This window comes from Phodopus roborovskii, unplaced genomic scaffold (genome assembly GCF_943737965.1).
Source record: "Phodopus roborovskii unplaced genomic scaffold, PHOROB, whole genome shotgun sequence".
In the NCBI taxonomy this organism is placed as follows: Eukaryota; Metazoa; Chordata; class Mammalia; order Rodentia; family Cricetidae; genus Phodopus; species Phodopus roborovskii.
The window spans coordinates 20214084-20230318 of record NW_026125281.1 but is presented as its reverse complement, the minus strand read 5'-3'; the positions used below and the strand labels follow the sequence as shown (position 1 = coordinate 20230318).

Sequence of the window (16235 nt, the reverse complement as noted above, 5' to 3'; positions counted from 1 at the left end):
CTTGGATTTTCAAGACAGATTTTCTCTTGCATTGGTTTGGAGACCGTCCTGGAACTTAGTATACTAAGCTGGCCTCAAACTCATTGAGATCGGCCTGCCTCTGCCTCCTGAGTGCTGGGATTAAAGGCGTGCGTCACCAACACCTTTCATAATCCTAGCTTTAATCCAAGTTTAATTCTAGTTTACTTCAAAGACCTAAAGTTAGGCTTGAGCATAAATAAAAATTAATTACCTGCCACACAGAAGAGCAAAACAAAGACATAACACATGTGTTTTTATGCACACACAAATGTATACCTCAAAAACACACATCTGCTAAAGCACTTTCCATGAGCATTGAAAACATTAGGGAATGCAGTTCAAATGAGCTCACAGGTAGAGGGAGATTGCTGTGGAAGTTTCCTGAACACAGGTAAGTTGGGATCTGTGCTGTGACTTCTGATTCGTCACAAGAGACCAGCTGGGTGTGTACTTTTGAAAGAGCCTGGTCAGGCCTGTGGCATGGTAAGGAGGGACAGAGGATGGTGGTTTATTGCTAGATGGCTGTGCCTGTGGGCTTCTGGGTCTGAGGGCAGAAAACTCATAAAATCTAGGCAAATAATCTGGCAGTTGACAGGGTACTCCTGGGAGAGGTACTGCAGAGTCCTCATGATAGTAATTCTACCATTGTTTGTGGACAACTTTCCTAGTATTGGTTTATTGGACCAGTGGTAGTTGGAAACTACAGATGAGGTGGGTCTTTATGGGTCTTTCCACAACACTGGAGAGGAAACCATGGAATGAAGGAAGAAAAAAAAAAAAGATCTTGCTGCTGCTGTTTTGAAACAACCGAGGTCTGAAATCTTAATTTTGGAGAGCCCTGTTTTTCTCACAATCGTGGAAATGGTCATTAGTCCACAGGGTAATGGAGGCCAGACATCTTGTCTACACAGATGGTTCTCAATGTACGCTGGTGGCCTGTGTGCAAAGGGGAAGTCACAATCTATTTGAAACCCTTCTCATTTAGATGGCTCTCCGCTTTATTTCCCTGGGTATGCCTAATGATTAAATCAACTCTGCTTCCAAGATCAAACAGAAAATATCCTGCTCAACTCTGCAAATGCCAGGGCTGGACTGCCCTGCAGAATGGAACAGGAGGGTTTGGAGATGCCTGTGCTCTGGCACCTGCATCCTCCCTAAACTCCCATGTCCACCACCCGTGTAGAGCGGTGGGGGCTTGCACTTGAACACTTACCGCAGGCACCCGCTTTGGGCTGAGGCGCTCTCCACATAGTGTTTCAGAGCAAGCTGGAACTCTTCCAGATCGTCTTCTGACACGGACATCTGGCGCTGCACGAGCATGATGTGCTGTGGAGGAAAGGGAGTTGGCAATCACGACTGCCAGCCAGAAACTGACTAGGGAATGCCGTGACTATTCCTTATCTCAAGTCACGCAAAAGCCCCCAAACTCATAGCAAGAGAAGCTAAAGAAGCGCTCTGCACCGAGGCGCCCTTTTCTTTAAAAGTAAGCAATAGATGCAGTTAGAATCACGGAGGGGCTTTCAAGAGTAAGTCTCATGGGGCAGAGATGGCTGACCCAGGCACTGGTACCCTAAAATCTTCCCAGTGTGCACTTGACAAGCAGCCGAGTCATTGCCACCACCCGAGAGATACCAAGTTTTAAAGAGAAGTTCTATCGTAATCTGCACAGCTTCTTGGATATTTTTCTGGTATCAGATACTGTGACAATCATTATAATCAAAGTTACTTTTAAAACTGTGGGCTTACTAGTGCATTTCTAAGGCTGTATCATTATTAAAGGACTATCAAATATTACTCATTTACAACATGTGCTATTCAGGATACCATAACACTGTGATGCTCCGTACTGTCAACTTGACCAGATCCAGAACCAGGTAAGGGACAAACCTCTGGACATGATCTGTGATGGAGTTTCTGTATTGGGCTAATTTAGCAAGTAATACCCAGCTTAAGTGTGGCCCACCGTTCTGGAGCTGGGGTACTGGAGTAAGGAGAGAGAGAGCAAGCTGGGCAACAGCACTTATCTGTTTCTACACCCAGGCTGTGGACACAATAGCACCAGCTGCCTCGAGTCTGCTTCTGTTACTTTTCTGTCATGATAGAGTGCACCCTCAAAACAATAAGGCCAAATAAATAGTCATGTCTTCCTTAAGTTGCTTCTGTCAAATATTTTGCCATAGCAACAAGAAAAGTTGCTACTATACCCTGTTTAATGGCTCACAGTGGGTTTGCTACTAACTGCTTTTCCTGAAAAATCTTATTACCATTATAATAATTGTGGTTTCAATTCCCTAGACAATTGCCTAGCTATCTGCTCATGTGCCTCACGGAAGTATAGGACTCAATATTAATCTCTTCTTCTATTGCAAGGATTGAGGGGGGAAAACTTAAAAAGTATGAAAATAAGCCTCAAAAAAGTGCAAAAGCAAATTTAAAACACAGCTCACACGAATTATATGGAATACCAACAAAACTTGCCCAATATTGCTAGCCACGTAGCATAGCGACTACAGTTAAACCCCATCTTCTGTTCCCTATTCCATCCAATTTCTCAGTGCTTGTTAAATAGCTGCTATTTGTTAAACACCGATTACATTGTAAGAACTATGAAAGGCACTAAATATATCCTGTTGTGGTTTGAATAAGAATTGCCCCTATAGCTTCATATGGAGTTACCAAGGGAGGGGTACTACTGGAAAGGAACAGAATGAACAGGAAGCGTGTCTTTGTTGAAGTAGGTGTAGCCTTTTTTGGCCTGTGTCACTGGGGTGGGCTTTGAAGTTTCAAAAGCACAAGCCAGACCCAGTCTCCCTCTCTACCCCCCTCCCCCACTGCAGATTAGTTCCAACACCATGAGTGTCACGATGTATGCACCTGGGCTCCCTTCCTTGATGGTAACTAACAGGCTAAGCCTCTGAAAGTTTAAGCAAGTCCCCATTAAATGGCTTCTTTTATAAAAGTTGGCTCGGTCATGGTGTCTGTTCTTAGCAGTAGAACAGTGACAGGGATGCCAATAAGTGCTTTTTTTTACTTTGTCACAGTAAATACTACATGCAGGGTTCTAAGTATGCAGTGATGGATAAAGATAGGCATCTAGGACCGGGGATTTAGTTCAGTGGTAGAATGCCTGCCTGGAATGCATCAGTCCTAGCTCAATTCCCAGTGCTACACACACACACACACACACACACACACACACACCTTCCTGCTTTTAAAGGGCTTAGCAAAATAAGGTTAAAACCTGTGTCCAGGTAATGACATTAGCTCACACACATGAGGTTGATGACAGGTAAGTAAATGCTAAGTCTATCTTTTTTTTTTTTTTTTTTTTTTTTTTTGAGGGAAAAGTATTGCACTGCCACTGAAATACTAATTCAGTAATGAAATTCTTCATCTGGTTAAAACTATATTTGTGTCCACAAGTATATATGCACACCCAACAGGCTATGAATAGTGTATAACCTTCCCCCACTCCCAGGAAGATGATTTCTTCAGTTGGCTGTTATAGACGATCACAGAGGTTAATTGGACCAAGAAAAAAAGAATTCACAAAAACAATTGGGTGGCAAGGCTATTCCAAGAATTGAGACCCAGAGTCTAATCATAGAATTTCCTAGCTGAAAAATGTTTCTCAGCTTGAATTCATTGTTGTAATCAAGCAGCGAGGGCTGTGTGTTTCTCGTCCACCCACCCCATTCATGCCTTACAGCCTAGTTTGATTACTGTGTCGTCCCCCCGTCTCTCTCTCTCCTCTCTCTCTCTCTCTCTCTCTCTGTTTATTTTATCTAAAATTCAGGTTTTCCAGACCTCCAGAGACTAATTTCTAACAAATAGGACTTAATATCCATTGATCCCAGATTTTGAGCTAAAGGAGCAACTAAGGAGAGTTTTGTGTGGCCCCTTGTAGCGGGGTTTCCAGTGTTCTAGAGGAGGTACCCTATGGGGATTAGATGGTTAGACCCCACATAATGTTCATTCCTCTTCCATCACAACTTTCCTTGCATTTAGATACAATCACTTGATGCTTTTTTTTTAATTTAACCAAGTATTCAAACAGAAGTCCTAGATAACACATTTGAGCCTAAAGTTATGAAGGACGTGAGCCATTACATTCTTTTTTGGTTTCTTTTCATTTGGTAGGAGGAAGATCTATCTTGGGAATGAGAGAGACTCAAGATGAGAAGGCTATGGGTCTCACTGTGTGGGCTTTTACTGGAAAAATAATAGTTTAAAAGTGTACTGGAACCATTCTATTATGTTGCTCCATTCATTTCCATAAATAGCCACTCGAGTTTAATACCCCAACTGACCTTTGTTTTATTTCCTCTCATAGTCAGAGATCAAAAATCAGAAGATGCAACCTGTGAATAGCTCCCAAGGTTTTGTGTGATCAGTCAGCTCGTTGTGTGATTATCCCAGGAACCTGGTTTTGCATTAATAACTAAATAGAGTTAACTTCCAGCAAAGTGATGATGGACATGTCCTTCCACAGACTCCTTGGGTCGGGAATTTCTCAGGGGCTATCTTTGGTATCAATGTGAACTCTAGACTTCTATGCACTGGTTTCCCTTTAATTCTTTCAGTTTGAAAGCAATCCTTATATGATTCAGTAGGATGAATCCTGAAAATGTCCAGACCATTACCCCAAAAGTTACTGGCCCCCCTGGAATGCAACATTTCTGCTCCACCCATGAAATTCTCACTTCTGTTTCCTTCACCTGGGACCTGGGTTATCTTTCTGACCTGCTTTCGATAACTGAACGCTGCAGAAGGGACAGTACATTACAGGTTCAAATAAGGAACCAAGAACTGTTAGAACACAACTCAGGTTCCTGAGATTGTCATGTGAACAAGACCTGATGGAGCAGGCTCAACAAGGTTTTCTGTAAACAGACAGCAAATATTTCAGGCTTTGGGTGTTACTTGCTTTCTATATCAACTCCTCAAGTCTGTTATTGAGTGACCACAGCTGTTACATAAATAAATGGGATGGACCCAATTTCAATACAAGTTTATGCAAAACAAAACAAAACAAAACAGGTGCTAGACTATGAATTAAGCCCACAAAGAGCAGTTCTGAGCCTCTACACGCATGAAAGGCTTGGCCAACACCAACAAAGCTGATGCACAACTTGTCATAGACACCTAAAGGGGCCATGAGGGCATCACAAGAACCATGCCACTGATCCCCATCTAATTTTTCTGCCCATAAAATTGTGGCTATTGTTTCCAAGTCCCTCAAGTTTGGGGTTGAATTGCTAAGCAGAAAATTGGTGCAACATGCATGCTTATTTAGACTATATCTGGAATAAATATCTATTGCTTTATTCTATTTACTACATGTTCTGCCTACCACAATTCTATCCTGAGTATGTCCTCAGAAGTAAAGTACATTGTAACCACGTCTTTATTTTCACCTTCCCTTTTCCTTTTGAAAACAGATTTTTAAAAATCACATAATATATACAGATTATAGTTCCCCTCCCTCGACTCCTTCTAGTCTCTTCCCTCCTCCTCTCCCATCTTGATCCACTCCCTTTCTGTCTCTCATTAGAAAACAAAAAAGCTTCTAAGAGATAATAAAATAAAATATAAGACAAAACAAAACTACCACGTAGGAATTAGAAAAGACAAATAAAGAAGGAAAAGGGCCCAACGGAAGGCACAAGAATCATAGACTCATGCATTCCCTACTCAGGAATTCCATAAAAACTCTACACTGGAAGCTATAACACAAGCACAGGCATCTGGTGCAGGCCAGTGCAGGCCCCATGCATGCTGCCCCAGTCTCTGTGAGTTCACATGGGCTTTGAACATGTTGATTTATAGGGCTTTGTTTTCTTGGTGTCCTCCATCCCCTGTGATTCTTATACTCCCTTCTTTGTGGATTTGTCTTAAATATATAATTCTGGATTCATTCTCTGGTCCCATATATTAGATCATGTCTCCTTGTGAAAATGTATATTCATCTGTAATATTCTTTCTCACATTTTATTACTGAGTCTAGTTTAGTTGGTTGTTTCCTTCTCAACTGTTTCCTAACAAATAGTATTCACAAACTTAGATCTTTTCACTGATACATATAGATGGTCTTTAAGTTTTTTGTTTTGGTGAGGTGATTAAAATGAAAGATGCTTTTGCTTTTTAGCAAGTGACTATTAGTGAATCTCCTTTAGCCCATTCCATGTATGTATTCACTGCAGATCTGAAGCACTCTGAGAGCTATAGAGAGTACTGGACAGTTAAAGAGTTTTCTTATATTTGCTTCTACCATTTTGCTTCTCATTCCTTCTTTCTCAAGAACAGAGAGCATAAGTACAAATGAACTGGTTTCACTTGTACAAGGTATTTGTTTTTCCTTAAGTCTGAATACATAAAACTGAAATAGTGGTACTTGTAGCACAAAATTGAAATATACCAAATAGTCTTATTGTCAGAACATGGTCAAGAATAGAGTCATGTGAGAATTCTCAGTGCTAGTGAGAATACTCCAAGAAAACAAGACAAAAGTCTTGTGACCTCAGTCTCTTCAAAAACACAGAATGTTCTTGGACTGTGCTTTCCTAGTATAGCAGAAGGAGTGAGTTTACTTCTGCTGTTGTTATTCATGTGCCCCTATGGAAAAACATGTTTTTGCCTTGTGTGGCTTGTCCTTGTGGTTGAACACCTTACTCAGGTGACTCTTCTTAACTCTCAAAATATAAATAGCTTGAATAAAGTTGATGCTCTGAATAAAGTTGGCTAATGCACGAAGCTTTAGTCAACCACAGTTTTTGGCCCTGCTCAGTCTCCCAGGTTCGCAATGCCAACTAAAGGAGTAAATATCTTATAAAAATTTTTGTCTATGACATCTTACTTCCATGGCTTTGGGATGATGGGAAAAATGGGTCTTAGGAAATAAAACATAGCTTCAATTCGTGATGATGTTATGGTCCAGTGCTCAGAAAGTTACATGCAAAGATGTCTAGATTTGCTGTATTTCAATAAGCCCACCAATGAATCTAATCTGTTCTCGTAATGGAAAAAAAGTCTCACGGACTAAAACAATCAACTGTTAATCCACAACCTTGCTAGCAATAAGCACCTCTACTGCAGTGGTGAGAAATCCAGGAGACACTGTATGACAGTGTCACCAGACTGTTGAGTGTGAGTGTAAGGTCACCATTGGGCTTGCAGAGTTCAGCTGTAAATTTAAATCTCTCTGCACCTTACTTTCTTCTTTTATGAAAATAAGCTATGCTACTACACACCAATTTGGCTATCTTGAAGACTAACAACTTAGTCTCTTAGTTTTAACAGTCCCCAGATTTAAGCTAAACACTAGAGGTACAGTGATATTTACAAGACTGGGTTTCAGCTTATGCTTTTACAATATTCAACCTAGTGGTGTTTACGATAACTTCCGAATGGTATTCTACTTTGCCTGTTGTAGGGCCCTGCAGGGACCCAGAGGCACCTTGAGCATGCCTAAAGCTGTTGGCTGGAACATAATAACCAGAGTTATGCTAACACACATCTTCTGGGGAAGAGCTAAGCCTGAAAACTTACACTCTTGACCCTGTTGTTTTCCACTGTGCTGTGAGTCAGTATATAAGCCCACTCCTTCCCCTCAATAAACGGTATTTGGCATTTGGCATTCCTGGCGAAGGAATGGCCTGCTGTGTTGTCTCCTATTTCAATCTCTAGGCCTTCACCCAATTAGTGGAACAGACTGTAGAGTGGGTGCTACAAGTGGAGGTCCCACCGAGATAGGAAAGAAAAGATCGCCCTTGGAGACCGGCTGGCAAAGTAAGTGAATGAGGGTGTATTGAAGGATGGGTACCAGGAAAAGCTCAGTGGGCAATTAGTGGCCCTATTGAAAAGACAGGGCACTGGGATTAAAACTAAGACAGCTAAAGAATTTATTGCCATATTAGAGAAACATAGTCCCTGGTTTATACACTCTGGAGGCTTAAATATCCCCAATTGGGAACAGCTAAAAGGAGATCTCCAGAAGGCTTATAAATAAGAGGGGTCTGATAATTTCCCTATTGCCACCTTTTCCCTTTGGCATCTAGTTAAAGATGCGTTCCTGAGCAACAATGTCAAAGTAAAAGAACAAATGGCAGAGATGAATAGGACTTTTGAGGAAGTATAAGATTTAGAATCTATGAAATCTACCAGGGAACAAGAGGGATCCCAACTAGGAGATAATAGTCCTACTGTAATTGATGAAGAAGATACTTTGGAAGCAGAAATTGAACAATTGAAACAAAGAATTGCTGAAGCTGATGAGCACAAATGCTGTCTTTCACGGCACAACCCCTTTTCTTGTTATCCCTTTAGTAGGGCGAGGGATAGAAGAGGAGGTCAAAGAGTTAATAACAAAGGCAGAAGCATTAGGGAAGGAAAGACAAGCTTTTCCTGTGATTGAGACAGTAGATCCTCAGGATAACAGGGTTAGGGAGCACAACTCACTAAATTTCAAGTATATAATACAACTTAAGGGGGCTATCACTGCTTGTAGGCCTGAGGATTGGTTTGTGTCTTTACACAGGATGTGGATAACCTTGTTTGGGTGCCTGAGCATCTGGTTCAGCATATGGGGAGGGACCTCGATTGTAGCAACAAGTGAGAAAGTCTGATGGGCCTTCACCAGAAGTCTATTCATTCTGATGCTTGTGGGTCTGAGTAGCCCCACGTGGCCCTTTATCCTGATCACTAATTATAGTTTGGGTAAAGCAGCTATAGAATTACACTTTGGTACAAAGGCTAAAAATTTCACCTTCATTCCAGGCACTTGTGTTCTGGCTCCCTTCTTTTTTTATTTGTTGTTGTTGCAACTAATGCTACTAATTTTGGAGGAAGTCTCAATTGTTCTCAGCAGGCCTGCTGACTGGTTAGCTGCTGGACATATGAAGTAATAGCTGTAATGGTTTGCATACTCGAGGTGGTACCTATGCCAAAGACCTCTACAGATGATCAACTTGTGCAGCTTAGAGGAAAGGAGATTTCTGGATCATGGCTGCAATTGTTATTGCCATTGCCGCCTCTGCCACTGCAGCAATAGTTTCAAGGATCGCCCTCTCCCAATCTGTAAATGCTGCAAGCACAGTGGAGCAACTATCAGGTGAATTGGCAATTCAATTATCTAGTACAAATTGGCATTTTAAAACTAAATCCAAATTACTCTCCTATAGGAACAATTGGATTTATTGTGGAGGCACGTATGGCTTCTTGTTCTCTCTCTTTCACACATAACTGTGTTACACCAGCTAAAATTAAGAATGTGTCTGCTGATATTACTTTTCTCCAGGGATCCTGGAGTGATCAGTTTTAAATCATACACATGCTTTAGCTATGAAGATCATTAACATCAATGAAACCTGAGTACCACCTAACAGTACAGAAGACCTTTTACAAGGACTTCAACTTGCAGGCAGATTAATTAGAGAAAGGGCAAGTTCTCTCTCACTGGGGCTCATAGCCCTTGCTTGGTGCTATCTGCCTGATCTGTCTATGCCACCACAACATTAGACAGGCCCAGGCCAGCTTTCAAAAAAGACAGATTCTACTGTCTTTAGTTCAAGAGAATCCCTCTGCCCAAGTATGGTGAGCTAATTGCCAGAGATGGGTAAGGCAGAAGGGGGCAAATATCCAATCTAAGATGGAATGTTATGGGCCTGAGTGACCTCTCCAATGACGGGTAAGGAATTATGCTGACATCCTCTGCTGCCTGAGACAGGTAGGTCAGTTTATATTAAAAGAAAGGGGAACCTGTAGGGCCCTGCAAGGACCCTCGAGGCACCTTGAGCAAGCCTGAAGCTGTTGCTGGGGCTATTGTTGTTATTGTTACTCTTCCTGTTTTGCTAACACACATCTGCTGGGGAGGAGATAAGCCTTAAAACATCCACTCTTGGCTCTGGTAGTTTTCCACCATGCTGTCAGTCAGTATATAAGCCCACTCCTTCCCCTCAATAAAGGGTATGCCGCATTTTGCATTCCTACATTCCTGTTGAATGAAAGATCTGCTGTCTTGTCTCTTATTTCAATCTCTAGGCCTTCTATTAGTGGGACAGATTTTAGCCCTGGCGATACAGCCTGTCATATTCAATTATTCAATAACTCATTGTCTCATAAGTATATAAAAACTTGATTTTGCATCTTGTACATGAAAGGTTAATTCACGCAAGTAACTAATCCTCATTAGCCAAGCAAAATGAATTAAGAGCTTTAAACAAAGAGAAAAATAATTGGAAAAGTGCTGAACTTTTTTTTTTTTTGTTGCAATTTTCTATATATTGTGGTTCCAGGTTTAGTATTTAGTAACTCTTATAAACATCTTGCTCTTTTGTATGCCATGAAATTTTTATTGTTATTGAAAGCAAGAAATAATACATATGAAAATAAATGTCATGGTAAGTGTAAAAGGAATAAAAGTGTTCCTTCATTACTTAAGTTTCCAACTCATTATTGGGGTACTAGATTTTGAGGGTAACAAGTCTTGCCTTCGAAGTATGTATTTCTGATATTCTGATATGGAAATCACTTACAGGTTTAGTGCTCTCTTCAATAACTTCTTCTTCCAAGGGCTCAAGTTTCAGATCCTTCAGTCAGAGGAAGTAAAGGCAGAGAAAAAGAAAAAGACACCAAGTTACATAACTAAAACAATCAGCATAAAACCATACTGTAGCTTTCTTTCCATGGCTAATATTGAGCCCAAAATACTTTACTACTTGAAAGAAGATGAACTAATTCTCATTTTAAAAATTAAACTGTCTAATAAAGAGATAATGTATCATTATTAAAAGCCAATGTTGAGGAGCCATTGTGTTAAGTTGTTACTGCTGTCCACTTCACTGATGCCGACAGAGAGCAAAGGGGAGACTAGAAATGCATCCAGAAAAAGAATAAAGTTGGAATGACCAGCCTAACAGGCAGATTGCCTGTGTTGTAACTATTGCCACGTCTTTCCTTTCCGTGGGAGTTTATCATAGAGGGTTTTCTGTGTTTTTGTGGGGCAGCACACATACTTTACTAAAATTAGTGACTTGAAAAATAAAGGAAAAAAACTACTAATATTTCTTACAATAAAAAACTTTTCAAACTTTTACCTCGCCCCCCCCCCCCGCGTACATGTGTGAAGGCATGTGTACACCTCAGTGTATTTCTGGAATTTAGATGAGAACTTCTGAATATCAGTCTTCATGAAAGACTTTTGTAAAATAAATTTTATTTAAATTAGAAACAATCTCATTCTACATATCAATCCCAGTGCCCTCCCCCTCCCATCCTCTCCTGCCCTCCAGACCCCCCCATCCCATCCCCCATCCACTCCCCAGGGAGGGTGAGGCCAAGATCTTCTTTCTGGTCTTTGATGATTATCAGTGGTTCACACTGATCAAGTGAGAAAACCTTCAATACTTAGGAAGAAACATACATTCCAAGTAAGGAATATGTGAAATATTTCCTTCAAATAACTAAGAAAAAATTGGCAGTTGAAGAAGTTCAGTTCATGCTAAAAAGTGTTAAGATGAGCAGACAGGTCTGTTCTGGCTCTGCTGCGTGTGACAAGAGCTCTGGGAAAGTTATCATCTCTGGGATTCACTTTCAGGGTTCTTTCTGCTGTAAATCTATCGTCTTCCTCTAGATGGCGCCTTCTTGTCTTCCACGTCCAGTTTTAACACAGCATCCTTTACAGAGACTTTCCCAGATCACTCTAAGTATGTGACCTCTCCATCCACTCCCGTTGCTGACTTCAGGAGTTCGGCTGCAGTTCATGATTTGATTTCATGTCCTTTCTTGGATTCTTTCACATATTTCTGTCTGACTTTGTGGAGACGAAAAATTTAACCTGTTTTCAGCATTTCTGAACATCAGACTTGACCTTCTAACTTTTCTGAGCTAGTTCTCTTTATTGTTTGTTGCTTCATACAACAGGATAGACAGCTGGTGAGCCTCCAGGAATTCTCTGGTTTCTACCTCCCATGTGTCTCCCCAAAGAAGCCCAGAGATTGTAGATGGGTGCTATTGCACCCAGCTTTACATGGTTCTGGGTATTTAAACTAAGGTGCTCTTGCTTGCATAGTGAACATTTTACACCTGGAGCCATCTTCCCAACCCTGAAGGTATTTTGTATAATTTAAAATAAGCATGGTTATAACTTCAGTACACATCTGTTATTACCAAGGGAGACTGGGAAGGACAGAAAAAAAAAAACCTGAAAAAATTGTAGGAATCATATGTTATTAACCATCAACTCCCTGAATTGGAATCATGTTTAGTTTATAGTCTAGGGAGGATTATCATAAATATTTAATAGGTTTAAAAATAACCTATGTTCTGCCCCAAGTATACTTTCTTTAAACAGGGAGATCAAATATAATGCTATCAACCACAGGAAACAAGGGAGTCAGCAGTGAAATGACATGTACTTAGCCACTGTTTGGCAATTGGGTAGTTTTACTCTGGAAACCTAATTCAGCACAGTGCAGAAAAACTCACAAGAAAACCTAACCCATACCGCTGCACTATTCGTTAAGGCAGCTCATGCTGAGCAGCACACAGCTGGAGGTCAAGGCTGAACTCCATCACACTGTACGTTCGGCAAGCCTCTTGTATGCTGCTCTCACAACCAAACCATTTCATAGGAATGGAAGGAGACAAAAGTACAGGAAAGAAAGGGATGCAACACTACTTTGATTTAAAACAGGTTAGAAAGGTACCACTAAAGTTTAAGCCAACCAGAAAAAGGAACTGTACATATTTCATGTGCCTAGAAGAGATAGTTTCCATAGGAACTTCAAAACTACTTCAAAAAGAGATATTTTGTCCTTAAAAAGAATCTAAACTTATTTAACACAGGAGCCCTTATGTTTCCATTGGGTTTTCTTTTCAAAACACGGTCTCATATTCCTAGGCCTTTTAACATCAGAAAACTAATTTTCATAGCCACTATTTTCCTTGAATCCCAGCTGAAAATTCAGTTCTCAAAAAATGTAAGAGGAAAGTTGATTTGCAAATGCTTATGATTCATGTGTTTGCTCCAGTGGGAGACCAGTATCAGTGAAGATGTCCTGGCTGAAGGGCTGGGCCTACCCAGAGTTATTTCCCTCTCACCTTGTTTCAGCATCCTTGTCCATGTTCAGGCATCAAGGTTTCACCTCAGTAGGGCTAAGTTTAAGAACTGGCCTGTCAGCCTGACCTCATTACTGACTCCTAAAGGCGGTACCACTGGCTTTTGCATCCTGAAATTGATGCATCTAGAAAGTCAGCTTCCTTTCTCATTGCACCTCAAAGTAGGCTACCACTTGTCTTCCCCATTTCTATGCATGGACTCTGATAGGCTGAAATCCTCAGACACTTTGTGGTTCTCAGCATATCCATCCGGTGACGCTGTCAGTTCTATTTCTAATCTCGGAAGTCTTTCATCCCCATTGCTTCAGTTAGTGTGGGTCCATCTCTGGGTTCTGGTACACACACTTGAAATGGCTGGCGATGGCTTCTTCAGCTCTCAGCCTCGTCTAGTCTTCTTTTACTCCATTTTGATCTTAGTTTAATGATATTTGTATCTTACTGTACTGCCTGATTTTCTACCAAAAGGTCTTATGCTTTTAATTATCAGTTTAAAAAACAATAAATGTGTCTGGTGTTCTCAAGTCCACATTCTGTAGTCTGGTACAAATGCCCCTCACAATCAGATAGCAATTCCTCATATAAACTTAGACCTCATTGTTTTCCTAAAGGGAAGACAAAGCCACCCTACTTTCACGATTTCACTGTCCTCTCCAATTAATGTATTTTTTGTTTACTAAAACATTACTTCTTCAGTTTGCTAGTTAATCAGCATACACGCCAACTTTAATTTCAACACGTTTCCTTTTCCATGAATTTCCTCTTCCCCCTTCACTGCAGGGGTCTGTTAGTTAGAATGTTTTCCCTTCTTTCTTTAGGATGCTAGCATGTAACCCTAACAACACTACGTCTGTCTTCTTACCTGGAAATGGAATCATGAGTAGAACATAACTAGACTGCAAATGGTTTGAATTCATTAATTCTAGCAGACATCCCAAGAGACTACAGCTCTTGCTAGCTAGACATCTGGAGTCATCTTATCTCCCAAGTTCCTGAATTCATGTCTTAGAATATCTATTGATTTCATGAGTATTTCTATACACTTCCAGAATTTTCTCAATTTTATTAAATTATAAAGATGATTTCTATTTTTATAACCAAATTCTTTATTTGAGTCATCATCAGATTTAAAATATAACTTATACACTTTCTGAATGTGAAATACTTCCAAGTACCCAACTCAAGGAGACCATTTCTTCAGATAAGCATCTGCACATTCCAATCTTGACAAATGTCAGGACCCTCTGAGCAAAAGCTATGAATTCAGTTCTATCAGTCATTTAAACAACAAACAACCCTCCTTCTATCCCTCCTTCTTATTTGTACAATTATACATGGCTTCTTTTTCTTTTTAAATAAAGTTTTATTTAAATTAAAAACAATCTTATTTTACATACCAATCCCAGTTCCCTCTCCCTCCCATGCCATCCACCAACCCCTATCCCACTCCCCAGGGAGGATGAGGCCTCCCATGGGGAATTATAAAGTCTGTTACATCATTTGGGGCAAGACCTAGGCCCTCCCCTGTGTATCTAGGCTGAGAGAGTATCTCTCCATAAGGAATGGACTAGGGAGGCCCCATAGACTGCCCAGACCTCCTACTGACACCCACGTTCAGGGCCTGGGTTGGTCCTGTGCTTGTTCCACAGCTGTCAGACTGGGATCCATGAGCTCCCATTTGCTCAGGGCAGCTGTTTCTGTGTGTTTCCCCAGCCTGGTCTTGACCCACATTGCTCATTACTCTTTCCTCTCTACAACTGGATTCTAGGAGTTTGACTCAGTGATTGGCTGTGAATCTTTGCTTCAGCTTCCATCAGCTACTGGATGAAGGCTTTAGGATGGCACATAAGGTTTCCATCAGCTACTGGATGAAGGCTTTAGGAAGGCACATAAGGTAGTCATCAATCTCATTATCTCATTACAGGGGAAGGGCATTTAAGGTAGCCTCTCCACTATTGCGTAGATTCTTAGTTGGGGTCATCCTTGTGGATCTCTGGACATTGCCCTAGTGCCAGATTTCTCTTTAAACTTATAATGGCTCCCTCTATTATGGTGTTGCTTTTCTTACTCTCCTGTATTCTTCCCCTGACTTGATCTTCCTGATCCCTCATGTTCTCCTCCCCCTCCTCTACTGTCCTCATTTTTCTCCTACCTCCCTCTCTACTCCCACTCATGCTCCAAATTTGCTCAGGAGATCTTGTCCCCTTCCCCTTCTTGGGGGAAACATGTATGTCTCTCTTAGGGTCTCCTTGCTTCCTAGCTTCTCTGGGGTTGTGAATTGTAGGCTGGTTACCCTTTGCTTTATGTCTAATATGAATACATATCATGTTTTTCTTTCTGTGTCTGAGTTACCTTACTCAGAATGGTTTCTTTTAGTTCCATTCATGTGCATGTGAATTTCAAGATTATTTTGATTTTCTTTTCTTTATCTTATCTTCAGTTAAGGGGCATCTAGGTTGCTTCCAGGTTCTTCCTATTACAAATAATGCTGCTATGAACATTGTTGAACACGTTCTTGTGGTGTGAATGTGCATCCTTTGGGTATATGCCCAAGAGTGGAGTTGCTGGATCATGAGGTAGACTGATTCCCATTTTCCTGAGGAACCGACACACTGCTTTCCAAAGTGGCTGTACAAATTTGTATTTCCACCAGCAGTGGAGGAGTGTTCCTTTTTCTCCACATCTTCTCCAACATAAACAGTCATTGGTGTTTTTGGTTTAGCCATTCTGACAGGTTTAAGATGGTATTTCAGTGTTGTTTTGATTTGCATTTCCCTGATGGCTAAGGGTGTTGAGCACTCTCTTGAGTGTTTTTCAGCCATTTTAGATTCCCCTATTGAGAATTCTCTATTTAGTTCTGTACTCTACATTTTAATTAGATTATTTGGTGTTTTGGGGACTAGCTTTTTGAGTTCTTTGTATATTTTGGAAATCAGCCCTTGGTCAGATGTGGGGTTGGTGAATACCTTTTCCCATTCTGTAGACTGCTGTTTTGTCTTGTTGACTGTGTCCTTTGCCTTACAGAAGCTTCTCAGTTTCAGGAGGTTCCATTATTAATTATCAAAGTCAGTGTCTATGCTACTGTTGTATGTTCAGGGAGT

At 40.8% G+C, this 16235-nt stretch overlaps 1 protein-coding gene across 1 annotated transcript in view; it reads right to left on the bottom strand.

Moving 5' to 3' along the window:
* Necab1 (N-terminal EF-hand calcium binding protein 1) overlaps window positions 1-16235 on the bottom strand; it is a 157214-nt gene that overhangs the window by 9916 nt on the left and 131063 nt on the right. Inside the window, exons 9-10 of the mRNA XM_051197973.1 lie at window positions 10554-10607; window positions 1235-1347 (exon numbers count right to left, since the gene is read on the bottom strand). Of these exons, the coding sequence (XP_051053930.1) occupies window positions 1235-1347; window positions 10554-10607 (167 nt within the window). The remainder of the gene's footprint in view (window positions 1-1234; window positions 1348-10553; window positions 10608-16235) is intronic.